Below are 11,969 nucleotides of genomic sequence, written 5' to 3'. Positions count from 1 at the left end.
AATAGTTTATCACTGTGAATATCATTTGGAATAGCTTTTCATTTATGTATATACGTGTTACTGTGTTTGCAGTTCTACATTCTCCAATCTTATTTGTCATGTTCAGGAACAGGGGAGAAGATCATGAAGCAGTGTCAACTCCATCCCTCACGAATCAGTCCATAACACCTACCACAGAACCTACCACAGAACCTACTATAGATGACTGGTGGTTGGATTACACTCAACTCATGGAGGACATAGAACGAAAAGAGAAACAAACCACAGACATAACAGCTGTTGATTCATCCAGTGGAATCACGGACGATCTCTATCAGGAAGACAAACTTACTCCTCTTCAGAAACGTTGCAGTGTATGCCGTTACAACAATAGGTTGCGTTACATGAGCTGTAATAGTGGACAAATTCAGTGTCATGTGTGTTGTATGGATCTCATGAACTGTATGTGCTACTACGATGAAGAGGGAATGATGGAAGACATGGTATCACAGGACTTTGAAGGTCATATTCTATCAGTGTAAAATACAGTAGTGCTTTCATCATGACAGTTATCATTATGTATCGTAACAAACTTTAGTGAATGTTCAAATAAAATGAATAAACCAATGCTGTTTCATGTTATATATTTCTTAGCCAGCCACAGTTTCCACAGTGCAACATGAGTTCGCAGAAGAAGAACAGCATGTTAAAGCAAGAAAAAGCCATAGAAAAGTATTATTTCAATGCTGAAAATCCTGGAGCCTATTTTGGTCCATCAAAACTACGTGATGAATTGAAGAAAAACAGAAAACAACAACATATCAGGTTGAGGAATGTGAAACGATTTGTGAAGAATCAAGACGCCTATAGTTTACATAGACCAGTCAAGCATAGATTTAAAAGGTTAAAAGTAAGGGTGAATTATATGAATGAAATGTTTGATGTGGATCTGGCCGACCTCTCTCGTTATAGCAAAGAGAATGATGGTGACAGATATTTGCTGGTGGCTATTGATATCTTGAGCAGATATGCTTTTGTGCTACCTTTAGAAAACAAGAAACCTGAATCAGTGTTGAAAGCCTTCAAAGAAATACTGAAAACTAGACAACCAAAGAAGGTTCGCATAGATGCTGGATCAGAATTTCGAGCAGGCTTTGAGTCATATTTGAAAAAGAAAAACATCACTCACACCATTACGCGGAATGAAAACATCAAAAGTAATTATGTAGAACGTTTCAACAGAACACTAAAATCATTGATTACACGCTACATGACTCACAACAATACCAAACATTACATCAATGTTTTACCTAAACTTGTGCACAACTACAATCATACGTTGCATTCCTCTCTACCTAATTTATCACCTGCACAAGTGAATAAGGACAATGAATTGAAAGTTTGGCAACATGTGTATGTCAAACCTTTGTTGAAACACCTCAAAAGCCTGCACCCTAGGAAGAAGTTCAAATATAAAGTAGGAGATCTTGTTCGCATTCCATATCTGAAGAGACCTTTCAACAAAGAACTTGACTTGAAGTGGACACAAGAACTGTTCAAAATAGCTCATCGTTTTAAAAGACAGGAAATTCCACTGTACAAAGTCAAAGATTTTCATGATGAAATGATCCAAGGTACTTTTTATACCAGTGAATTGCAGAAGGTCAGTAAAGCAGAAGATATTGAGTGGCAGGTGGAAAAGATCTTAAAGAAGAAACGTATGAATGGAAAGACTTATGCTTTGGTTCGATGGTTAGGATGGCCCAGTTCCTTTGATTCTTATGTGGAGGAAAGTCAATTGAAAAATCTGTAATGGAGACCTATGTGTTTCTGAAGTCTTCAGACTCGAGGAAAGATTACTTCAAAGGCAACACCCCGTATCATTTTCGTGTGAAACTGAATCAAAGGTTGGTGTTTGATGGCTTCTGGGTAGTCAGCTTGACAGAATTAAACTTTGGAAAGGTGGATCTCACTCATATGAATGATCCTTACATAGATGTGTTGTGTAACCTATGCGATAGTTCATTGGTAGGACAGACTCAATTACCATTGTTGAGACGCATAGACCTGAGGGAGGGACCTAACTTTACATTTGCTAATGAATACAATATCCATGTGATGGTGAAAGAATCTCCTGACATAGAAATTAGTATAAAAGCAAGCGATGGAACTTCACTGTCATTCTTGAAAGAGGAGACTCACCTAACACTTCACTTCAGACGTTACCCTTTTGTTGCCTAAGATGGAGACGTTACCTTTGTATGTACCCGATTACAACAAATGGCAGATTTTTTTCAAAAAACACATGGCAGGTAGTTCTCAACTGGTGAATGGAAAACCACAACCTAAGCTCATTTCATCTGATCAACCTGAGGAAGCATCAAAAGAAGTTAAAGTCAAACTGCAGGTCACTTCTGAACCTCAAAGTGTGGTGGAAAGAGCAGATGCTAAAGAGAAGAGACAGAAATCATTAAAAAGAGCTGCAGGGGAACGCGTGGTCACAACCAAGAGGATACGTCTAACAAGCAACACCCCCTCCAAGACAGCACGTGTGTTCAAGAGCACACCAGTGAACGAAAACGATATCTTTGGTTAACACCATGTCGCTGCTCACCAGTAAACACTTCGATGAGATAATTCCAGAATCCCTGAATTTGTTCTCACTGCCACCATTTCAGACATGTGTTCAACAACATTACTATGAAAATGTACGTCCAGTGAGTCAAATCAACGACGAAGCGCCTTTGGAATTCAGTATTTCTAACACAGGCAGTGACTACCTTGATTTGAAGAGGACAAGATTGCACGTGAAACTCAAGGTCACTCACAATGATGGGAGCATATTGCTTTCCAAGGAACACGTGGCTCCAGTCAACTTGTTTCTTCAGTCGCTTTTTAGTCAGGTTTCAGTTTATTTGAATGACACACTGGTCTCTTCCACAAACAATCATTATGCGTACAAGAGCATGATGAAAGCCTTACTGAATTTTGGAGCCGATGCAAAGACAACTCAGTTAACCTCTCAGTTGTTTTATAAAGATGTAGGACAATCGAACAGTGATATAGAATCAACGGATACAGAAACAGGAAGCAACACGGGCTTGATGGCACGAGGACAGTTCATTAAATTGAGTCAAGAGATGACCATGTCTGGAAACTTATTTGAAGATGTGTTTGAGATGAATAGATACATGATTAATGGTGTACCTATGACTTTGAAATTGTACAGATCCTCTCCTACCTTCTGTCTCATGAGTGGTGTGGCCAACAAAAAATTCACTATAACCCTTCTGGATGCTTATCTGAAAGTCTGCAGACTGAATGTCAACCCAGCCCTGATTATAGCTCACAATACCTTGTTTGAGAACAACTCTAATGCCCTCTATCCATTCGTCAAGTCTGAGGTGAAGGTCACTAGCATTCCCGTCTCTCAGTTAACACATACCATTGACAATGTCTCCAATCCCATTGCTAATCGATATATCGTAGCATTTGTTGATAGCGGCAGTTTTAATGGGAAATATGATGGGAATCCTTTCAACTTTCAATCGGGTATGATTAAAACGATCAACCTGTATGTGAACGGAGTCAGTGTCCCAGGGAGAGCTACAAGTGCAGACGATGCAGACACCTATCTCAACCTGTTTGATAGCCAGAAACTTTGGTGTCAAAACCAGGGCAATGGTATTTCAAGAAAGGACTTTTTGCTTGGCAGTGCTCTTTTTGTTTACCAACTGGATGAAGTAGATGTCGATTATCTCAATCTTGTGAAATCGGGAAATGTGAGACTTGAAATTGAATTCAAATCTGCTTTGACTAAGACATTGAGTTGTGTTATCATGAGTGAAAGAAATTCCATCATAGAAATTGATAAAGCGCGAAATGTGTACATCAAGTAAAACATGAAAGCTTCGGATTTGAAGTGCTCCATACAGTGCGATCCTGTCTTACAGTGTCACGTCCTGGGAGTGTATGCTAAAGACACTTTGCCTGTACTGACATCTTCCATGATAAGAAGGGGAGTTGGACTAATTGTAAATACAGACTGTAGTCAAAAGAAAGGTCGTCACTGGGTTGCTATGTATTTCAAAGGAAATAGAGCAGAATTGTTTGACAGCCTATCAGAACCCATTGATGCTGTATTTGATAGGTACCTAAAATCCTATGTTAGATCTTACTTGCACAACAGTGAACAGATACAATCTGTAGATACCAATGTGTGTGGGTTCTATTGTTTGTATTATCTGTTATGTACATTGAAAGCTCACTGGAGTTTTCAGCGTATTGTTCATCAGTTTGATGTAAGGAACTTCCTATGGAATGATACTTTTGTATCACAGTATATATGCAACTATTTCAAATACTGTACTCCTTCCTGTTTTAATTGACAATGATGTACAATGTTTTTTTCCATGTAGAATAAAAAATAAATAAATAAATAATTAGATTTAGTTCAAATGATGTTTTGTTATGTATAAATACCCTCTGTGTTGGTGAGTAAGTTCAGTTTCATACTGAACAGCAGACCAAGATACATCATGGATGAAAGTGCTTGTCTGTTGCCTTTTAAAACGCCTACAACCATATCCGTAATAGGTGGATCGTCAAGTGGTAAAACCTTTTGGGTTTCACATCTGTTAAGACATGCCAATGTCATGTTTGATCCTGCACCCAAATTGATTATTTACTGCTATGCTGTGTGGCAGGATGTCTATAGTGAACTCAAGAGAATCATTCCCAATATTCGTTTTCAAGATGTCCTTCCCACAGAACAGGAGTTAAATTCATATTCTTTAGAATCGGATAAACATTGTCTCCTGGTAGTAGATGACTTCATGCAACAAGTGTGTAAAAGTCAGCTGTTTTTACACCTATATACCACATTATCCCACCATCTGGGAATTTCTGTTATCAACATTCTACAATCAGCGTATCCAAAGGGGGAATGTAACAGAACTATGTCACTGAACACACATTATTTTGTGTTATTGTCTAACCCTCGTTCGGCACATGAGTATAAAATTTTAGCATCACAAATATTTCCAGGACAGGCTAAATATTTCACCGAATCTTTTCAAGATGCTGTAAGTAGAAAGAAATATGGTTATCTGGTCATGGATACCTCGCCCTATGCAGATGAACAGTATGGTCGTTTGCGTACAGGTATATTCTCTGATGAGGTGTGTACAGTGTATCTGCTACAGATATAGAGTGACATAACTAAGGTAATATACAGCCACGTCTCATCCTTTTCACTTTCATACCGAACAGAGCCATGGATGTGTGCGGACCGTTTGATAACCTAGTGGCAGACTGTATTGAAATACCATGCAATAATATTAGGTTTGGACAAAAGTTTAGTGACAGACTGAAGTCTTTCAACAGTTGGCCAGTACAAATGAAGCAGCCACCAAAAGTCATGGCAGAAGCAGGATTTATCTATACGGGACAATCTGACAAGGTCTACTGTTTCCAATGCGCACTGAGAGTACATTCGTGGATAGCCGAAGATGATCCATTAGCAGAACATTTTAGACTGTCTCCACATTGTGCTTATATCCACATGGTGTCTGAACCCAAAACCAACAAGGAAGGTTAGAACACATACAACTTTGAATTAATTTATATAGTCAATATAACAGTCAGTTCACTTCACTTCACTCATTCTACAGTCAGCTCTCTTTGAACGTGGAACAGCTACCCTACAACATCAACATGAGCGGTCTGCTGCAAAAGCATTGGGCTTTTCTTATGATGTTAGAACAAGCTAATTCTGCACAGAGAAAAGCTATGTTGACGCATGCTTCATCTGAACAGTTTAAGTCAGTGATTACACTGGTGTATAATATCCTTGTTGGAAAGATACCACTCACACCAGGTGACAAAAACCGTCTGTCACGTCATAAGTCTGTCATTCGAATCTTAGGCAGTAAGAGTGTCAGCAGACACAGGAAACGTGAGCTCATCGCTGCCTACCATTCAATTGTACCTATTTGCATAAGGAACTACCAAGCCTACTTGTCCTCAGTTCAAAATGAGCAAGCCCATGATTCTTCTGACGAGAGAGAATTATCAGAGGTTGATGTCCAAACAAGAAGAAAAAGAAAAGACAGCTCAACAGACAGCTCATCAGACAGCTCTTCAGACAGCTCAGTCACAGAAAGTGAATGAGATAGTTGATGATGATGATGATTCACAAGGGATAGCTAACTCGGAACAACCGGCTGATAATCCTGTATGCAACAAGAAGACAGAACTCCTGTTTCAAGTTCCCGACCAGTTAATCAAGGACATTTCTTCTACTAAAACCATTGGGAAATTGATGTCAATGTGGCTGTTTGTGAAAAACAACATTAAAAAAGGACAATTGTGTGTAGATGAACATTTACAACTTGTGGGAAACAATAATAATGTGCTGCAAAACTCAAACATTGTCAACTTGATTCGTTTTTTTATCCTGTCACCGCGAAGTAGGCGTTCACCAGTGGGTTATAAACAGTTTCTTAAACTATTAAAGCGTTTACATTTGCCCAAACATTTCAGGAAATGTATTGGAAGAAAAAAGAAAGACAAAACCAAGATACATAGAAATGTTTTATTTGTGAAACGTAAAGCTGCCAAAGGTGTTCCAGGGTTGGCAACATTAGAATCGTTTTATTGAAACCTCAAACTCTATGTACTCTATGTATAGTTTGTGACAATAAACAATGTGAGCACAATAGTGTTTATGTTTGTTCTCCTTTTAGTCTTGAAGCAGTCACACATTGTGTTCACTTTGTAGTCTTGAAGCAGTCACACATAGTGTTCACTTTGTAGTCTTGAAGCAGTCACACATAGTGTTCACTTTGTAGTCTTGAAGTAACCACTCATAGTGTTCATGTTTTGCTCTTGCAGCAAAACATAGGATACATTCAGCTAGTCGAAACATAGGATACATTCAGCCAGTCGCTGTCTTGTCAAGTGTAAGTTTGACTTCTGTTAGTCATTATGATGAGTCATTATGATGAATCTTCCCACAAGTGCAAGCATGGGCTGTCTTCAGTTTTGCCTTCCTGACCACACATTTGCCAGTATGCGTCAGGAACCTATGATACGTATATTTTAATTTGGTACCACAGTATACGCAGGTAAAGAGACCCGATCGGTCTTCACCATTTGCGTCCACAGGTAGAAAGCCATCGCAGCTTGTACACATGTAGGCTGGTTTGCTCATCCTGTAAAAATAAATAGAAAATAAATAAAATCAAACACGTCTAGTATTAAAACAAACATAATGACATGACTATACATTTTAAATTTCAATGCGATTCTAAATTTTAATAAAAAAATTTTTTTTTCATAATAATCATATAGCTTACCTGTTAGGACTTGTAAAAATCCATATTTCGTGCAGATGCAGTGAGTGAGTAACTATACAGTTGATGAATAACCATAAGGTACACTATGAATCCCATCCTCTAGCACATAACGCTTGTTGTCTATAGAGGTCAAAGCCACTTTGTTTTGTTTCTGTGTGTACAAGACGTTATTGAAAGAGCGAATGAGATGAAAAGAACATGACACAGCTGTTTTGTCAAAAAGACACTCCCTAAACATCTTATGTCTGAGAAATTTCTTGATGACTGTTTTTTTAATACCTTTGGCTGTCTTTTTCTCAATAAGATCCTTATCCGTTTTCATCAAGAAGGAATACATTTTACTTTTTAGTCCACAGAATTCAAGTATGATGTTTCCACCTGCTTCATCCTTCATCTTGCCTGTCACCTTCCTGTTTTGATCGGAATAGAGCCCCTTTGGGTCATTGGGAGCATAATTGGAAGTGTCAAATAAATGGAGATTCTGTTTCATAAACACATAGGGGTCCTGGAGGGGTTTATGTGGAGGGGCATGGACTTGCATAAAGAGACTGTCAGTGTCTGTCATGAGCAAATCTAAATGTTCATGTCCATATTCCTTTTGCATCACATTGTAGTAAAAGTCATAAATTTCATATTTAGCCAAATCCAAAATGCTAAAACCGACAGCAATGGGTTGATCTAAATGCACACTTAAATTTTCCAATTCAACCGCAACCACGTCTTTTGAATAAATTTTAACCTGTTTGAAATTGGTTTTTGAGGCCAGTTTTTGAAGTTTGGGTCTGTGTGTCACCAAGTGTACTCTTATGTGTTTGCGTTTATTCATACAGAAACGACCAAACACACAGTTGTTCATCAATTTGTAACGGTCTTTGTCACAATCATCCTTTGCATTTTTGCGATTTTTCAAGTTGAGTTCCACATAGGATTTTAACCACGGACCCTGGCTAAACTTTAGCACTCTGTGTATGCGATTCAACACTAAACCATGTTTCAAATACAACTGCAAGGTTTTAAAATGAACCACATAATGCGTACGATCTTTCAAGGTACAAAAAAGTTTTCTACCGGATGATTTCTTTGGAAGTTTATCTATGGGTCGATTGTTAAAATGAGCGAGAAGCTCTTTGTGTGTAGGGGATAACTCCTCAAATGGGATATCATCATGCGTTGGAGCCATAGGGAAAGCTGCATGAACGTGGTGCAAATGACTGGGATATAACAAATCGACTTCCAGAATGTACCCATACTCTCCCCCTACCTCGATGCTTGTCCAGTCTATGGTGGTGAACTCTGCAGGTTCAATGAAGTGATAATTTCCTATAGGAAGCGGTTGTAACATGACAGTAGCATACAGCGAGTTCACATCAAAGTAGAGTAGAGTGGACGTGTCTTTCTCTGGAGCAAAGTCACTCATATGTTCATTGTTGCTTTCTGCATATTTTTTACCAATGACAGACACACCACCACGAATAGAATGTTCAATAAAATTGTAAGTGTCTACATCTGTGAATAGGTCCAATTTAGCCCCTGTGATTTTCATAGCAGCATCCAAACAGAAACCAGGCATGGAATAGTAGTGACAAATGTCAAGTCCATAGTCAGCTAAACAACCAGTTCTAAAGGTTTCAATAACATCAGTTAACAGCAACACATCTACTGTCACATACAATCTCATGAAGTCGCTCATGGATTGGCATTGAAATGTTTGCCATAACTGATGGGCAAATGCATAGTCATCCTCACTAACACCCTGCTCAGTCAAGGAACTGTAGAATGCTTCCTTTGAAGGCAAACATGTCTCGCTTAGCGTTTCCCAGGAATCCATATGTTCATAGGGAAATGGTAGTTTTCGTGTTAACAAATCTACATGCTGAGGAAATTGCTCTTTCAAATACACAAAAGAATCCGCACCTTTTTTCAACAGATTTTGTGTCAGTGCATCCAAAGAACTTTGTAAAAATTTGTAGGAATCCAAAAACACTAATCTATGGTCTACTGTGAAGGACAGAAATTGCTCAGTGGTATGAGGTATCACTGTGATCTCACGATCGTCAAACTGTTGTGCTACTTCTAACAAAAGATGAGCATCATAATGTTCTAGATTGTGAAACATCACAACTACCTTCTTGCTGAACTGAAAATTTAGGTTACATTTGTTATGCAAGACTTGACGGAACTTCCCCGACAAGTGGTCATGATCCAATACACTGTCTGTTCCTAAGGGCTTTCCACACAACCCACAATGTTCTGTATTAGCTATGACAATTTTATCTTGGTTAGTGAGTTGCATGGGTTTGACAGAATCAAACAGGCACATGATGGCATCATATTCTTTCAAAATGCTGTTGATGAAATGTTCTGCTGCGTTTTCACCTATATAGGTTTGAATGGGTTTGGAATACTGTTCATCGGTACACACCACCTTGTAGGCATAGCCGCATGGGACATGGCGGTTTAAACGTGAAGAATCACCATCTTCAGTCACTAACAAGCTTTCAAAATCGGCTACAATCAAAAACTTGGCTCTTTCAGTTTTGCTTTGTGATCTTAAACCGAATTCATACACTGCTTCCTCTGGTTTAGGTAAAATGACTCTTTGTGCTTTCTTAAAACAATAGTCTTTGTGAGCTTCCAACCTTTCCCGAGATGAGTAAGACCACAAACATTTTCTACAAACAAAACACATGTTTGTGTTACCTTTTCTGTTTCTAACTAATCTGTTCAAGTTGTTAATGAGACAATAATGTGTGTTGGGTATCTTGTCTACATCCATGGCTTCCTCGTGATCTTCTAACCCCAAGACTCCCTCAAAATCATCTGGTTGACTTTCTTGTGACAATAACAATAAATCTACGCACCTATGTTCCTCCACGTTCGACTCATTACTGATGTACATAGGGTACAAGGTACCATCTTCAAAACCGTACACATTGATGCTCAACTGGTTAAGCCGTTCAAAACGAGGAATGTGTTTCAATGTCATAGGAAAAGAAAACCCTTCTAAATTGAGCCTATTCAAATAGGGGAGGTAATGTGTTTCTCTTTCCTTGTTTGATGTGGCTGGGTACAATTTGGCAAGAATGGAGAGAGCAAAACATAAATCATTGTCATTGTTTTGAATATTTAAAATACAGTGCGCATGTTTAGCCAGAGCTGGAGGAAGTGGAATGTAAGTACCACCGTTCAATGGAGCGAACTTCACCACAGTCAGTTTCAAAAGGACAATGTCAGAAACATTTAATCCTGAATGAACCCCTTCATAATCGTCTAGTGTTTGCAACATTTTGTTCATGGAGGCCAAATATTGTTCAATCAAATCACTCCCTTCCATGGCTATCTGCATGCTGCTTCTAAAGTAGGCTTCGTGATAATTTGAATGAGCATCTTCGCTTGGTTTCTCCATTTTAATGTGTAAACATAAAGACCATTTAATTGCCTTTTTCTCACCTATTTCTGATTCAAGGGTTGAAATGACATTACTCTGTTCTCGGACTAGAAATTCTAATGCGTCAGTAGACGTTTGTCCTTCAAAATCATACTCCCTCACATCACCACGTAAAGCCTGACTAGAACATGCCTTTGAATGATCTTTGGGTTGACTAGGATGGCGAGGCGAAGCGGGAGGAGCAGTGGAAACAGGAGGTGAATCAGGGGGTGCTACAGACACTGTTGCTGGCTTAGACTTTGTCTTAGCCCTGCCTTTACCATGCCCTACCATGTCATGATTTGTTTTATATTTGTGCAGTCTGAATGCTTTTGAGGTAGGAAAGGATTGGTGACAGGTTCGGCAAGTGAGACCAGGAGCTCTACTTGATGCACAGTGATGGTTTAGATAATCAGATTCATTTTGAAAATGTTGAAAACAATGCAGACATTGTTGGTGATAGGTCACTTTTTGTCGACAGGATTTAGCATGCTGATTCAAATTATCTTTTCGGTTGAAAGTCTTCTGACAAAATTGACAAGAATATAAAGTGTCTACTCTACCACAATGTCTTTGGTGACGTAGTAAATTATGTTTAAGACCAAAGGTTTGCTGACAACGATCACAAACAAACACCGGGCAGGTGCTGAAATTACTCATGGCTAACTACTGTTAGGCTAACAACAATGTGTGGAACCATTGGTTATTCATCAATTACTAAGTTACACCCCTTGACGATCTGTAGAGAGAGGAAAAAAATAATAAAAAGTCTCATAGCTCACTCTCAGCATAACGCTCATTTATATTGGCCACAATGTTTCTCTTACTCTACTTATAAACGATCAAGGTAATACAGGAAGTTATAGAAACATTTGCAAATAATGTATAATATCGCATGCAACACGAGCTTATACTTAAAAAGGAACAGACAAAACTATTCAATAAAGTCAGTAAAAATGCTTACCGTTCTGTTGTATGTAAGAACGGATGAAGAATCCTCGGTGTGACAAGGCTAGGCTTTTCACGAATGTGTATGCTTGCCTGATGTCGTGTGAGTGAATGAGAGGACAGTCAGATCTTTTTATAGATGAAATATTTTTGCAATATCATGCTCCTTTCACTAAGCACTAGCGGTGTCTGTAAGAGATAAAGAGTTCTATGAAAGTGCCAGAACATTGCAATATCAAATCGTGAGAAATTTCTCT

The 11,969-nt window shown here is 38.6% G+C and overlaps 1 protein-coding gene across 1 annotated transcript; it reads left to right on the top strand.

The window, feature by feature from the left end:
- Positions 1–2,579: 2,579 nt before the first annotated feature.
- Positions 2,580–6,731, top strand: LOC137279036 (uncharacterized protein F54H12.2-like). The gene is made up of 3 exons (XM_067811521.1): positions 2,580–3,761; positions 6,008–6,247; positions 6,726–6,731. Exons 1-3 carry the CDS (start codon positions 2,580–2,582, stop codon positions 6,729–6,731), a joined length of 1,428 nt encoding a protein of 475 aa, XP_067667622.1.
- Positions 6,732–11,969: the final 5,238 nt, after the last annotated feature.

This window comes from Haliotis asinina, chromosome 3, assembly GCF_037392515.1.
Source record: "Haliotis asinina isolate JCU_RB_2024 chromosome 3, JCU_Hal_asi_v2, whole genome shotgun sequence".
Lineage (NCBI taxonomy): Eukaryota > Metazoa > Mollusca > Gastropoda > Lepetellida > Haliotidae > Haliotis > Haliotis asinina.
Note: the sequence above shows the minus strand (reverse complement) of the source record. Positions and strands in the feature narration are given on the sequence as shown.